Source organism: Rhinopithecus bieti, unplaced genomic scaffold, assembly GCF_001698545.2.
Source record: "Rhinopithecus bieti isolate Rb0 unplaced genomic scaffold, ASM169854v2 scaffold_33437, whole genome shotgun sequence".
Taxonomy (NCBI): domain Eukaryota; kingdom Metazoa; phylum Chordata; class Mammalia; order Primates; family Cercopithecidae; genus Rhinopithecus; species Rhinopithecus bieti.
The window spans coordinates 313,865-330,189 of NW_016814218.1; the positions used below are offsets into that span (position 1 = coordinate 313,865).

The 16,325-nt window shown below is 37.8% G+C and overlaps 1 protein-coding gene across 6 annotated transcripts in view; it reads left to right on the forward strand.

Moving 5' to 3' along the window:
- Positions 1–16,325, forward strand: part of BMAL2 (basic helix-loop-helix ARNT like 2) — a 70,153-nt gene that overhangs the window by 51,731 nt on the left and 2,097 nt on the right. For all 6 annotated transcript variants that reach the window (XM_017849991.1, XM_017849993.1, XM_017849994.1 and 3 more), the window contains 7 exons: positions 7,267–7,507; positions 7,997–8,103; positions 8,264–8,414; positions 9,356–9,414; positions 10,172–10,280; positions 13,291–13,369; positions 15,519–15,627. In XM_017849991.1, the coding sequence (XP_017705480.1) occupies positions 7,267–7,507; positions 7,997–8,103; positions 8,264–8,414; positions 9,356–9,414; positions 10,172–10,280; positions 13,291–13,369; positions 15,519–15,627 (855 nt within the window). The remainder of the gene's footprint in view (positions 1–7,266; positions 7,508–7,996; positions 8,104–8,263; positions 8,415–9,355; positions 9,415–10,171; positions 10,281–13,290; positions 13,370–15,518; positions 15,628–16,325) is intronic.

Here is a 16,325-nt window from a genome sequence, read left to right on the forward strand (position 1 = left end):
TGGGACTAAAGATTCCTCCCCAAGTTGTATTTTCTCCTAGCTTCTTTCACAGTCTTATTTCTAAAAAGAACCCTGCACATTGGCTGTGCTGAGGGGAAAATGATTGGGATAAACCTGAGATCATTGTCTGACAACAATAGATGTTGGTGAATGAACAGTTTATTGAGTGCCTACTATGTGCCGGGTACTATGCCAAATGCAAAGGACACACTAGGGAGCAGGCAGACAAGTACTGCTGTAGTGGACCTTATGTGAGATGGCCCTCATATGCTACAGACCACCAAGAAACATGTAAACTAATAAGTAGGTAGTGGAAAGTGTGATGTGAGTGACATCTTTGCTGAATTAATAGTAGTTTTTGAATACTGAAAGATTATTTTCTCAGTTTTTTGTTGCTATTCACTTTGTAACAGTTACAGACACAACACACTTGTGCAGTGGTACAGTCATAGCTCACTGCAGCCTTAAACTCCTGGGCTCAAATGATCTTCCCAACTCAGCCTCCCAAGTAGCTGAGACTACAGATATGTATCACCTCATCCCTCTAAGTTTAACATTTTTTATAGAGATGGGATCTTGCTATATTGTTCTGGTTGGTCTCAAACTCCTGGCCTCAAGCATTCCTCCCACTTCAGCCTCCCAAAAGGCTAGGATTTCAGGTGTGAGCCACCATGCCTGACTACAACACACAAGTCTGTCCACAGACCCTGGACGTTAAAACTCAGGCATCCCCTCTTTCCAGGAAACCATCCCCAATACCCTCCCAACTTTGGTGGCTTGCATCCCAGGTACCCACATCAGTAATCCTGAGCTTCTCTCAGATTTGCTGCTCTTCTACACTGTATTGAAATTACTTAACTTTTTGATACTTTTCTCCTGCATTGGAATGAGAGCTACATTTCTGTCTGTTGTTTCTGGCCCATGATAGACACTCAATAAACATTTTCTGAAGGCATAAGTGACGATCCTCTTGTCCTTTGTTCCTAGCTGACTGACCTCATAACCACTCTCAAATCCACATAAACAATTATAAATTTAATGAATGAATATACATTATCATCTTTCTCTTTTACCTAAGGAAGCAATTTCAATGTATTTTTTAGATTTTGTCTCAAGAAGTTTTTAGCAAATGCTATGGACTGAATTGTGTCCCCAGAATTCCTATGTTGAAGCCTTAATTCCTGACATGATGGTATTTGGAGATTGGGCCTTTGGGAGATAATTAGGTTTGGATGAGGTCATGGGGATGGGGCCTTCATCATGGGATTAGTGGTCTTGTAAGGAGAGGCACCAGAGAGCTTTTTGTCTCTGCATGAATGCAGTGAGCAAGGAAAGGCCATGTGAGCACACAGCAAGTTGTTGGGTATCTGCAAGCCAGAAAGACAGCCCTCACCAGAACGCAGCCCTGCTGACACCTCCATCTCAGACTTCCAGCCTCCAGAACTGAGAGAAAATAAGTTCCTGGTGTTGAAGCTACCACATCTGCTATTTTGCTATGGCAGCCCGACCTCAGACTGCAAACAGCTTGGATCATTTTCTATACCATAGTTCTCATGAGAAAGAAATCTGAAAAGTCTCTGCCCTGAGAACTAAAGGCATCTGGGCCTTGCTGAAAATAAATGTCTGTTAATTAAATTGACATTTTAAAATTTGGCTTCAAATATGGAACTAGAAGTCACAAAGCAATAGCAGGACTCCACCTTGTCTGGGCTTCTCCTCCTTTCTGTTGCCTTGAATTCTTCCTCTCATTGTTTTGTGAAATTCTAGACAACACATGACTGAATATATACAGTCTTGGAGGATTTTCCTAGATATGGGAGCTCAAGTCAGTCATGATGATAATCTTGGACATCTAATAATCTGCAGTCTTTTAACCCTTTGCAAAGATACAAGAAGGAAAGTGGGATGTCCTCTGTAGAACTCCGTAGCCCTGCTATAGTATTTTGAAGCAGTTTTTTAAATATTCAATTTTCAAACAAAAATGCATGTGTATAGTCATACATTTAAGAAAAAAAACCAACCACGCAACATTCTTGAGAATGTGCTAATCAAATTTTAGTCCTTCCATAGGGTTCCTAAAAGGATTTTTTTATTGCAAGTTTTACAGATTTATAGAAGAAGTAGGAATGATTTCTTTCCTTTGAAATACATGATAATCTTACTGGGAAAATATAGATATTTCAAGAATATCTGGCAAATGGTCCATTAGAGTTAATTCGTAGTTGAATTCTGTGAGGAGCTAAAGGAACAAATAAATTTTTGAGTCGCTCTGATGTTCCAGGTTCACCCACTAGTCTCTGCCTCCCAACAGCCGTGCTGTAGGACAGAGTAGAAAGGGCCTGGGCTCTGAATTCAGTAGGGTTTTAGTGTCAGGTCTGCTGCTTAACAATTGTGTGACCTTAGGCAAGTTTCTCCTAATATATGGAAAATGGGTGGGACGGGGTGCATTGTTTTCCCCCAAAGTTTGTATGTTGAAGCTCTAGGCCTCAGTGTGACTATATCCGTAGTTAGAGCCTTTAAAGATGTAATTAAGGGTAAATAAGGTTATAAGGGTAGACCCCTATACAACATTTCTGTTATTTAAACCACCCAGTCTGGAATTTTGTTATGACAGCCTGAACAGACTAATACAGTGGGTAATAACAGCATCTCCTGAGAGTGTGGTTGGGAATACCTGTGGCTCATGCGGTGCTCGGCTCCTAGGAAGCACTCAATAAATAGTAGCTATTTGCAGCTCAGAAAGAAGAGAAGAGAAAACGAAAGAGAGAAAGGAGTGAGTGAATAATTATTAAGATTCTACTATAAGCCACGCACGTTGCATAATTACCCAGTTTAATCTCCCTAACAGTTCTGTGCAGAGCATCCCTGTCTTGCAGATGAGGAAACTGCACTTTTAGAAGGTTGTATAATTTTTCTAAAGTCACATAGAGAGTGACAGAGTCAGCAATCTGGCTTTAAAATCTGTATTCTTTCCACTATGCCATGCCACCTACTGCATTAGCTTCCTAGATGCCAAAAGGTTTTAGTGAAAGAGATTGATGATTTTCACAGCAGACACACAGTGAGGGAGTGGGCGCCTGCTGTAGGAATGTGTTCCTGCCCACACAAGGATGTTCACTCCCATGCCAGGCTGGGCCACACAGATGCCTGCACACAGAGGCAAATGTCTTTTCAAAAAGGAGTTTTGAATCTGCTCAAGCCCTGGAACCAAGTATTCACTTAACAGAGTTCTGCACCAAAGGCACAGGCCTAAGCAATGGTAAGGGAATGTGTCAGAAATCAGTCCTTGCAGGACCTGGTTTGAGAACTGCCTATAGACAGCTGGTCCAGGATAAGGTAACTGCAGAATGTAAACCCTGATTGCCATCTGAATTACCTTGGTGAGGGTCATTTTGTCTTCTGCTGTAACCAAGGAGAGTGTCTGTCAAGTGAAATTACATGTTGCATATGATCGCTTTGAAATTACTCTTTCGAATAGTAATTAACCAGTGGAATTCACTGTGATTTTATGTATGTATGTATGTATGTATGTATGTATGTATGTATGTATGTATTAAGATGGAGTCTTGCTCTGTCACCCAGGCTAGAGTGCAGTGGCTTGATCTCGGCTCACTGCAACCTCCGCCTCATGGATTCAAGCAATTCTCCTGCCTCAGCCTCCCAAGTGGCTGGGATTACAGGCACGTGCCACCACACCTGTCTAATTTTTTGTATTTTTGGTAGAGACAGGATTTCACCATTTTAGCCAGGATAGTCTTGATCTCGTGACCTTGTGATCCGCCCACCTCGGCCTCCCAAAATGCTGGGATTATTGGCATGAGCCACCGTGCCCGGCCAATTCACTGTGTTTTAAGACCCCTCAATATTAACGATGAAAGCCTGTGGTTAGTAAACGTGTTTTCCTTCCCTTTTACCATGACATGTCAGTTACATTTAAACTTAGAGGAAGACTAGAGAGCAGCCCTTTTTATTTTAATTTAAAGCTGAATTTAAGATTTATGGAAAGGTCATTTCTCAGGATTTCTCAAGATGAGTTACCCAAGTTTATTTCTGATTTTACATTATGTTTGAGATTTTACGTAAAAAAGATTTTTTAAAAATAACATTGACGTTTTAAAAAATTATTTATATCCTGAATCAAACCTTCATGTCATGGATTCAAACTCCGAAAAAGCTTCTGAGGTAGAGAGACAATTACTTGGGTATCTGAACTTGTGAAATTGCAGGCCGATGAAGGACGGATGACTGCCACAAAATGTCTTAAGTGTTTCTTAAATTTATCTTCGTGAGATAATTGTGCATGAGGAAGAAGCACAACAGTACACCCAGAATCCACTTGTTTCTTGTGCACGTGTGGCAGATGCTATCTGTCAGTGCCCTGTGGCGTATCCCCCCAGCACCCACCACTGCAGACAGGGTGTGCCACTGGTCTCCAGTGTCCAACGCCAGGACTCTCTGCCTGATCCCTTCCTCTGGTCTTTGGAGCCAGTTCTGCCTGTGGCTCCAGGAACTTGCAGGTTTCAGGTACTTTATTAGCTTCCTTCTCTTCCCTGTCTCACTTCCCAGTTCCCTGCCAGCGTTTCCTGGGACCACCCCTCAAATTAACTTCTTGTATTTGAATCCTTGTTTTGGATCTGCTTCCTCAAGAGTTTAAGTGAAGACAGCAAGACACCAAGTTGACAGACCTAGCCTGCAACGTGTTGAGGAAATATTTCATAAAGGATTTTGAAAGGATGTCCTGTAAATTAAGGCAGTGTTTAGGGTAATACAGGCTTTTTCTCCCTCCCCTCTCCGCTACACACTTTTGGGAAATCATGGAGTAGATGACACTTGAATCTAGCCTGTGGAGCCGATGTAAGTAAATAGTTTGGCAAGGATCAGGCCTCATGACTCCAATATTTAGATAAAGAGCTAAAGAATTATTGGGATAAGAATTTTTAACCCATTTCCCATTTGTCCTGAGAATACGCACTGGTAGCGAGCTGTATTTTTTCTTTTCTAAACAGGAAATGGATTAAATGGGATTAAAAAAAAAAAAAACTTAGATAGCTGATCAAATGAATTGCAGTTGATAGAATTACACAATCCCAACTAGAAAACTGCCAACTGAATAAATGTTCACAGTGAGAATTGAGGGACAGTTCAATTTGGAAATATAGATAGTAACCTGTTGTAAGAGAGAAATAAATGCAACAAGCTAGGTTCTGTGTGATGAGATTACATATATAAATAAAAAATATATTTTCTGAAGTCTCTATTTTCAGTAGAGTGGAATATTTTTAGTCAGTATCATTTATAAGTTTGCAGGAATGCCAAACCTGATGTATAAGCCCTTTTATTTTTAACTGCCATCTGGTTTTGTTAATATGAATGAAAACCTTTATTCATACTTACTCAATTTTAATTCCTTTGAGGTATCTGGGTTGTTAGGAGGAGGTAGAGCCTAGGATGACCCCCAGATTTCTCTTTGAACTGCCTAGGTTGATCATGGCCAGGAAACAGGGTAGGGAATAAGTGATAAAGACTGGGTTTGGGTTGGAAGAGATAAGGAGTTTTGTTATTTAGGGCATCTGTGGCCTGGGAATGGAGTGGTGTTTGTTAGATGTTGGACACAAGGTTTTATGCGTGGCTTACAGCCTGCCCTCTGTTCCCTGCTTTATTTTCCAGTCTTTCCCACTGCAGCGTATGCTTCAGCCGCATCTGACCGCTCTCTCTCAGTTCTCACTGGTCATTCCCTCTCGCTGGAACACCTTTGTACCCCTCCCCTTCTGTCACCCAGGCAACTCCTATTTGAACATCTTTGGTGACAGAGCACTTACTATCAGCAAATGGTGTGGCATTAGTGGTTTAGAAAGTGGGCTCTAGAACCAGCCTGAGTTTTAACCCCAGCTCCATCCTGTACCTGCTGTGACCTTGCCATTAACTCAGTTTCCAAAGACAATGGAGATGCTAGAACATCCCACAGAACTGTTAAGATTAAATGAGTTACACGTTTAACGCACTTAAAACAGACTATGACACATAAAGTGGTCTCTAAATCTTTGCTATTATTGTTAACTACTATCTTATATGACAATTCATATCATTCTATTTAAACGAAAATTTAAAGGATTTATTGTAGTGGAAGTTTTACCAAATAGTGCCAATTTAAAACATTCATTGTTCCAATCTTTTCTAAAGCTTACCATAAAAACAGCTGTTTCAAATAATTTTTTATCAGGCTTTTCCCCTACTTTTTAACCTTTAAATCACTTTTGTGGTATGCCGTAATCTGTATCCTACTCATTGTTTATGCCAGTATTGGATTTATTGTTTGCTTAAACATGATATTTGAGCATATAGAGTATTTCCAATTTTTTATTATTTTGGTGGACATGCTTGACAAGCTTCTTCCTATGAGTTAATTGCTTGGGATTTTCCTAAAAGTGAAATTTATTTTATTTTATACTCATTATAAATTTCTCCAAGTGTTCTTTAAAATGTTTCTATAATCTATTATAACCTTATATATCTATTAACCATTGTAAGCACTAATATAAGAAATTTAAGAATGCATACATAATGACTTAAATGTCTTTTTAAACTTTCGAATATAAGTTACAATATACCAAAAAACTTAATAAGCTGAAAACAGTATTACAAGGGGGCATGAGGATTAATATTTCCAACAGATGTAAATTACTGTAATTTTAAAAATTGACTTGGAAATATATTAAGTCATAGACCTAGTTAATACTAAAATAAAGCAATCTGTTTGCTTTTTCATGTAGTACATACAATTTAGTTCCTGAGAAAAATAACCTATTAATAATAAAGTCATGAAATAATCAAAATTGATGATATCTTTTCAATGGAANTTCGAATATAAGTTACAATATACCAAAAAACTTAATAAGCTGAAAACAGTATTACAAGGGGGCATGAGGATTAATATTTCCAACAGATGTAAATTACTGTAATTTTAAAAATTGACTTGGAAATTTATTAAGTCATAGACCTAGTTAATACTAAAATAAAGCAATCTGTTTGCTTTTTCATGTAGTACATACAATTTAGTTCCTGAGAAAAATAACCTATTAATAATAAAGTCATGAAATAATCAAAATTGATGATATCTTTTCAATGGAATACCATTCCCCTTTCATATTTTAGCATATTTAAAGAGCATTTTATAGCACAATTATAACTATTGTAGATGTCAATATAAGAAATTTAATGATTTATTTATAATGATCTAAATGTCCTTTTGAAAAATCTTTGAATTAGAGCATAGAAAATTCTATACTATCCACTGCACTGGTTACTTGAGAAGCTGGCCTCCAAATATTGTTGGAATGGAAGAAGAAAGGAACAGTAAGAAAGACAACAGTAATTTTACCTGCCTTGTGGCCATTGGAAGATTACAGCCATATATTATTCCACAGAACAGTGGAGAGATTCATGTGAAACCGACTGAATTTATAACCCGGTTTGCAATGAATGGAAAATTTGTCTATGTAGATCAAAGGTAAACATTTACATGTTACAATAATTAGAATTCAATAGGATGTTTGAAGCTATTAAAGACGTGTCTTAGTAGCACTGCTAGATTTTTTTTTTTTTTTTTTTTTTTTTGCTGTTTCAGAACAGAAAATAAAGTTTAAATGAAATAAGGATATGGACATGTCAGTAAATTTGTTTAAGCCAACATGTAAATTTGGAAGAATGTCTCTTAGCCAGTGGTGCAGAAACTGGGCATGGTCTGTGGCCATGATTTTACTGGCAAAAGCTAGTAAGAGCACAGCCTGGATTGGGTGGAGGCCTCACGCCTGGGTGTCTGTTCTGTGTTGCAACTCTAGTCTGGGTCTAGGGCAGCCGACAGGAGCCCAGTGATGTGCATGGTCACTCATCCCCTACCCTGTGCACTTCTTTACTATCCTGACCATATGTGGGCCTACAGTCTTCTGGGAGGGAGTACACTCACCACTTCTGAAGTTTATTTTTAATTTAAAACCAGGGCAACAGCAATTTTAGGATATCTGCCCCAGGAACTTTTGGGAACTTCTTGTTATGAATATTTTCATCAAGATGACCATAGTAATTTGACTGACAAGCACAAAGCAGGTAGGTATGCATTGAGCAGAAGACATTTTGGGGAATTCAAAATGACAGCTTTAACTCTTAATTTCCCATTCCTGTGAAATTTGAAATTTGAATTATTCCTCACAACGTTGATTTTTATAGTGGTAGACTGTTATGCTGATAATTATCTTTTCTCATTAAGTTCTACAGAGTAAGGAGAAAATACTTACAGATTCCTACAAATTCAGAGCAAAAGATGGCTCTTTCGTAACTTTAAAAAGCCAATGGTTTAGTTTCACAAATCCTTGGACGAAAGAACTGGAATATATTGTATCTGTCAACACTTTAGTTTTGTAAGTAAATTTTTATGTTAAGACCTTTATATTGATTTCAAATGAGTCTCTCTGCTTTTTTCCTCTCATCTTGCTAAACCATTAAAACCGTATGATCCTCTGGCCTTTTATTATAACTTGAGATTTATCTTTTGAGTAAGTCATTTACTGTTCAGTGACATTAGTTCTCAGAATTAAGCTAAAAGTTTTCATTCTTGTAATGTATTTCTTCTTACTTGATATAATAAGTGAGGGTAAAGGCATTTATTCAACCATTTTCTTCCTACCTTCCATGGCCATTCAGTAAACAGTGCAGACATGGATTTCAACTGTGCATTATTGTAAGAAATTGTTTTGTCCTCCCTGTCATTTTTACCTGCACATCGTGTAAGCCTGGGGTGCCACCATGTCTGTGTAGGCATGTCCAGCATGGGGAAGAACAGAAATCCAGCCCAGGTGTTGCTTTAGCAAGCTCTGGTCTGTCGCTGTGTCAGCCTGAAGGAAGAGCCAAGTTTTCCCGATTTTATAGTAGACTAGGATGGCCTCATTCTAAGTCTTACTTTATTTCTGTAAGTTTCTCTTTGATATTGCTATAAGGTTTCCTTGAACCAGTTGTTTCCGTATCTACAATCCTGAGTGAAAAATAATTTTAAAAAAGTTTAATACCTCCAGTATTTTCCTGTTACCCATCCCAGTAATCTTTGCCTACTTATTATTAATACATGAACTGAGAGTTTGTTACTGCGAGAACACGTACTTTATAGGGGAATGGGGCATTTGGCAAATGCCATGATACTTAGTACATTAAGACCTTGATTTCTGGTGGTGATACTAACAATATGTGTATATAAAACATAAATGGGCCACAAATTGACAAATTAAATATACAGAGCTTGGTGTAGTTGCTATAACAGTTTCGTTCACCTTAGAAAACAAATCATCTATGGTGTTTTTAATTCTAGGGGACGTAGTGAGCCTGGAGAAGCATCATTTTTTCCTTGTAGCTCTCAATCATCAGAAGGTAAGCTTAGTTTTAGATGATGGAAGACTTATTACTAAGACATATTATTAAGACTATTATTATCTTTCTCTGGCCTGGAGAGGGGAAAATTTGAAGATGAAATTAAAAGGAGTTCTACAGGTTGGATTATAGGAATCCCAACTTTGGTTTAGAAGAGACTAAGTTCAACAAGAAACGGATATCCCATTTAAACCCCCAGAGGTATCACCATATCCCCCTCAAAATTTCCACAGTGCTTTGCTCACATTTCTGTTATAATCTTGCATTGTACTGCAGTTAGTTGTTCATTCTACTTGCTTTCCAGTAGACTGAGTTCTTCAAGAGCAGGAATGATGTTTTATCCATTATTCAGCCCTAGCAGCTAACATTGTTCCTTGTCACTTGGACAAATGAATGAAAAGTATTAGGGGAGTTTTACTTATCTGCGTTAGTTTTCACAGATAATTTTCACAGGAATATATTAATGTATTATTTGTAAAAATAAAAATCCTAGGTAACATTGAAGTAGTATTGCTGTGGAGGTTAAAGTGGGAAGAGACTGGACTCAAGGGTTACAAGTCACGATTGTGCCCTCAGTGACTTTCTACACATTTGATTCAAAGAGCATCATGAATTACATTTGTAATGCAAAGATGAGTGTTTTCTAACATTTTTGGATGCAGCTAGCCTGTTTCTGTTAAGGAGAGAACTGTGAAATTATTTGAATTGAAAGAAAGATAAAGTCCTTAATTGAATTTCTCCTTTTGCTGTTACTTAGAATCCTCTCAACAGTCTTGTATGAGTGTACCTGGAATGTCTGCTGGAACAGTACTTGGTGCTGGTAGTATTGGAACAGATATTGCAAATGAAATTCTGGATTTACAGAGGTAATGTTTTATTGCTACAAATATTTTCAGAAGTAAAAATGTCGTATTTATAAAACCAATATACAAAAATCAGTAGTCTTCCTATATACAAATGATAACTGGTTTAATATAATGGAAAATATTATCTTTAGCAACAAAAAAGATAAATTTTACAAGAAATGTTCATACCAACATGAAAAAAAAAACTTTAAAATTCACAAAGGTACATAAAAGATAACTCAAATAACTTCAGATAGAAGCTGTTTTTCAACAGGAAGACAGAATTGTAAGAATGTCCTGTTCCTTAAACTAAACTGTGAATATAATGTGGATCTAGTCAAAATAACCACCGTGTAGCCGGGCATGGTGGCTCATGCCTGTAATCCTAGTACTGTGGGAGGCCAAGGCAGGTAGATTGCTTGAGTCCAGGAGTTTGAGACCAGCCTGGGCAACATGGCAAAACCCCATCTCTACCAAAAAAAAAAAAAAATTAGCTGGATATGGTGGTGCACACCTGTAATCCCAGCTACTTGGGAGGCTAAGGTGGGAGGATCACTGGAGTGGGGTGGAGGGAGAGGGGCTGGTGGGGCAGTGTCAAGGCTGTAGTCAGCTGTGATCCTGCTACTGTACTCCAGTCTAGGCAAAAGAGCAAGACCCTGTCTCAAAAAAAAAAAAAAAAAAAAAAAAAAAACCACCATGCATTTTTTTGGAATCCAACAGATTATACTAATCACATTAAAGTATCTAGAAATTTATGAAAAATAAGAAAGTAATAAAGTGAGACTAATGCTATCAGATATTAAAATACGTTATAAAGCTATGACCACTGAAACATTTTGGTGTGACCCACAAATAGATCAATGTAAAATATTATATTTCAGAAACATCATCAAATGCACATGGACATTTATTATATGGTAAAAATTAAAAGTGACATCTGAAACCAGTAGGTAGAAATGAATTAAACATTAAAGGGCATTATGATCACCGTATAACCATTTGGGGAAAAAATAAAGCTAGACTCCAACTTTATTCTTTACACTAAAATAAATTCCAGATAAATCAGAGCTCAAAGTAAAACTATAAAACTGAAGTTTTTCAAGAATACATGTATGAATTTTCGTATTCTCAACTTGAAAAGTCCTTTCTAAACATCACAAAATCCAGAATTTATAAAGAAAAATATTTGGTAAATTTAATTGTATGCAAATTAAAACCTTACACGTAACTATATCATTATAACAATGTTAAAAGAGAAATTATAAACTGGAAAATGTGTGGATTTCATACAGTAAAATAGACAAACTATCTTAATGTATAAAGAGTTTTATTGTATAAAGAATAAAATATGCTTTATATTAAACCTTATGTATTTAATTTTATATATCTCTCTATATTAAACATTATAGTATATAGAATAGTTATTACGTTTTTTTAAAATTTTCTTTTGAGGCAGGGTCTTGCTCTATCCCCCAGGCTGGAGTACAGTGGTGCGATCATGGCTCACTGCAGCCTGGACAACCCATGCTCAAGCGATCCTCCTGCCTCAGCCTCCCAGGCAGCTGGGACTACAGGCGCACACCACCACACCTGGCTACTTGGCTTATTACATTAAAAAAAAATGACACAATAAAAGGCTAGGTGCAGTAGCTCATGCTTGTAATCCCCAGCACTTTGGGAGGCCAAGGCAGAGGATTATGTGAGGCTAGGAGTTCAAGACCAGCCTGGGCAACATACCGAGACCCCCATCTCAAAAAAAAAAAGAGATTAGCAAGGCATAGTGATGCACAGCTATAGTCCCAGCTACTTGGAAGGCTGAGGTGGGAGGATTACTTGAGCCCAGGAGTTCAAGTCTGCAGTGAGCTAATCATTATCATTTTCCTACTGATTAGTGATATTCACTGCCTTTTCGTGTGTTTATTGGCCATTTGTATATTTTCTTTGGAGAAGTGTGCATTCAAGTCCTTTGCCCACTATTTAATCAAGTTGTTTGTTTTGTTGCTGTTGTTGAGTTGGGAGTTGTTCACATATTCTGGATATTAACCACTTAGCAGATATGTAATTGGCAAATATTTTCTCTCAGTCTTTGGGTTGGCTTTTTACTCTGTTGATCAGGTTTTTTGATGTACAGAAGTTTTAAATTTTTATATACTCCAGTTTATTTATTTTCATTTGTTGCCTGTGCTTTTGATGTCATACCAAGAAATCATTGCCAAATCCAATGTCATGAGGCCGTTCCACTACTTCCTCCTAATAGTTTTTTAGTCTTAGGTCTTAAGGTCTTAAGGTAGAATGAATAAGTCTACAGATCAAATGTGCAGCATGAGAACTAACTATAGTTCATAATGTTATATACTGAAGATTTGTTAGGAGAGTAGGTTTTAGGTGCTGTCAACATACACATACACACAGGTAACTGTGGGAAGTGATGAATATGTAAATTTATTTAACAGCAGCAATTTTACTATGTGTATGTACAGTAAACCATCGTATTGTACACCTCAACATCAGCTGCCTTCTTGGGAACACATAAAGACATAAAGTTGTGTTTATGCCATTTTGTTCTCTATGTATGTGTTTCATTGATTTTTACCTCAGGATGACCTATTGTAGTCAAAATATGGCACATTTTCCACTTTAAAAAGGTTCCAGAATGTTAGTAAATCTTTCCTTACTCTCAGTTCTGCCATTTAGTATCTTGAGGAGGAGCTGATTTTTGACATGAGCACCTGTTTTAAACTGTGCTGTGTTATTCTGTTATTTTAACATAGGCTATATTGACAGATGATATGATTTACTCAAGAGATTTTACCTCAGAGCTTTATTTTTCTACTTACTATGGAGTGTTTTCAGCATTCCATAGTCAAAATAAGCCTGGCACCTAGAAAGTCAGTATAATTGTGAAACCTGCTATGATACTCAGTTTCAAGCTCCTCACTGTATTTTTATTAGTAGATTATTATGTATTTAGAGGAGAACATTTCCTTCTAAAATATGTAAAATTAAAATGTTTTATGTATCACTTTTAAAGGTTACAGTCTTCTTCATACCTTGATGATGTGAGTCCAACAGATTTAATGAAAGATACTAAGACTGTGAACTGCAGGAGTGTAAGTATACTTGTAAATGATAATATTCATGAAATAAATGAACAATAAAATTTGCCCCTTGTTGATTATTTCTTTTAAGAAAAGAAGTCATTCTGTCAGGAAAAAAAAAAAAAAAAAGAACCCGTTTTTGTCACTCAGTGATTTTTAAGTGGCTTTGTTGCATAGTAAAGAGTGAAGTTGCTGTGAGCATAGTATCTGAGTCCCAGTTATGACACTTACTGGGACGTAATCTTGGGCTTTTACTTAAACTCTCTGTACCTCAATTTTCTCATTTGTAAAGTAGGAATAAGAATATCATTGATCTCCTAGAGGATTGTGAGAATTAAGAGCTTAAATACATAAACAAAAACTGTTATAACAGTGCCTAGCACACAGTAAGTGCTCAATAAATGGTAGCTCTTATTATTGTTATTGTAATAGGTTCCAATTTAGTAGATTAAAGCTACTCCTTGAGGTTTGAAAAAAAAAGTTTAAATAATATAAGCCATGAGATAAATACCACATACTACTTAATTCAATTGAACAAATACTAGCTATTTGAAATGCATTATTGTATATACAAAAATTACTAAACCTAGTGCTATCTGGAAGACTAAAATACAATATAATTCTAATTTAGCACAGACAACAAAAAGCTCTAAAGCAGATACGTAAATCAAGCAGTGTAAGACTACAGGAGAAAAGAGAAATTTTATCTGACCAGGGACAAACAGAAACTTGAAAATACGAATATCAGAGCCAGGCATGGTGGCTGTGCCTATAATTCCAGCTACTCAGGAGGCTGAGGCGGGAAGATCACTTGAGGCCAGGAGTTCAAGACCAGCCTGGGCAATATAGTGAGACCTCCTTTCTAAAAAAGATTTTTAAAAATACTAGCCAGTAATGGTGGCCCATGCCTGTCATCCCAGCTACTACAGGAGGCTGAGGCAGGAGGATCACTTGAGTCCAGAAGTTTGAGGCTGAAGTGAGCTATGATCACACCACTGCACTAGCCTGACTGGCAGACTGCAACTGTCTAAAAGCAAAAAAAGAAAATATAAATGTCATGTCTTTTTACACAAGTATCATGTCTTCTGCTTCATTATTTTTTCATTTACTCATACAGTTAGCACATGTTTATTGAGTATCCATTTTGTGCGAGGTGGTATGTGAGAAACAGATTTACGTGGTAGTAAAAATGTCTAAGTAGTGTACATTATGTAGGCATTCTATAGATAAAGTATGTCAACTTAATAAGACAATATAGGCAAGTGATTTCCTATTTTATGAGCTACATGGATTATTAGATTGTTTGGCCTGTAACTATATAACAGTATAAGAACTTTTCAGTAACAGCATTTGGTTTAGTGTTTCCCACTCCAAAGCAGTATTTCCCATAGTAGTTTTATATGAGGTATAGTTTTGCCATCATTTTATAAACACAGAAAGAAACTTTGACCTGAAGCATTTGTGGTCATGAACTTTTTCTTCTTCATCCAAAACTATTCCTTATGTATGCACCTTCAGTTATGGCTCTTAAGAATGCAGGCTTTGGAGTCAGGTAGACTTTAGTTAGAATCATGGCTTCAGCACCTTGGGCAAGATGCCCTCTTTAGGCCTCAGATTTATGATGTGTAACATAGCTGCCTCACAGTATCTGAGAAGTGAGATGAGACGATGCAGGTGGAGAGCTTGGCACATGGTACTCGGGAAAAGCAAGCTTCCATACTGATGGTGGTAGTTGTGGCACTGGCGGCTGGCCCATGTCTGATAACTGCAAAAAGTATTTACCTTGGCCTGGCACAGTGGCTCACACCTGTAATCCCAGCACTTTGGGAGGCCAAGGCGGGCGGATCACGAGGTCAGGAGATCCTGGCTAACATGGTGAAACCCCGTCTCTACTAAAAATACAAAAAATTAGCCAAATTAGCCAGGCGTGGTGACACATGCCTGTAATCCCAGCTAGTCAGGAGGCTGAGACAGGAGAATCGCTTGAACCCGGGAGGTGGACATTGCAGTGAGCCGAGATCATGCCACTGCACTCCAGCCTGGGTGACACAGCGAGTCTCCATCTGAAAAAAAATAAAAAGTAAAAATAAATAAATAAATAGAGTATTTATTCTTATTCTAGTAGGAACCTCACTGTTTATTACTCTGGCTGTCTTTTCAGATGTCGAATAAGGAGTTGTTTCCACCAAGTCCTTCTGAAATGGGGGAGCTAGAGGCTACCAGGCAAAACCAGAGTACTGTTGCTGTCCACAGCCATGAGCCGCTCCTCAGTAAGATTTCTTTGGGAACTGCTGATCATTTTCATTATCAAAATCCCCCTCTTAATCACTGTGTTTTCAGGCACAGGAAAGTTCAAGAGAAGCAGACAGTTTTTAAAACTAAGGTTTTTTTCAGTTGAGCACATTGGCTCACACCTGTAATCCCAGCTCTTTGGGAGGCCAAGGCCGGAGGATTGCTTGAGGCCAAAAGTTCAAACCAGCCTGGCACACATAGCAACAAACCATCTCTACCGAAAAAAAAAATTATTTTAATTAGCTAGGCATGATGGCTCATGTCTGTAGTCCTAACTACTAGCCCGGATGACAGAGTGAGAACGTCTCAAAAAAATAAGTAAATAAATAAATAAATAAATAAATAAATATTTTTTCATTCAAGATTCTAAATAACAATAATTGTACTCAATCTTAAAATGGATGCTACCGTTGGCCAGGCATGGTGGCTCATGCCTGTAATCCCAGCACTTTGGGAGGCCGAGGCAGGCAGATCACGAGGTCAGGAGATCGAGACCATCCTGGCTAACACGGTGAAACCGTGTCTCTACTAAAAATGCAAAAAATTGGCCGGGCATGGTGGCGGGCACCTGTGGTCCCTGCTGCTTGGAAGGCTGAGGCGGGAGAATGGCATGAACCTGGGAGGCGGAGCTTGCAGTGAGCCAAGATCGTGCCACTGCACTCCAGCCTGAGCGACA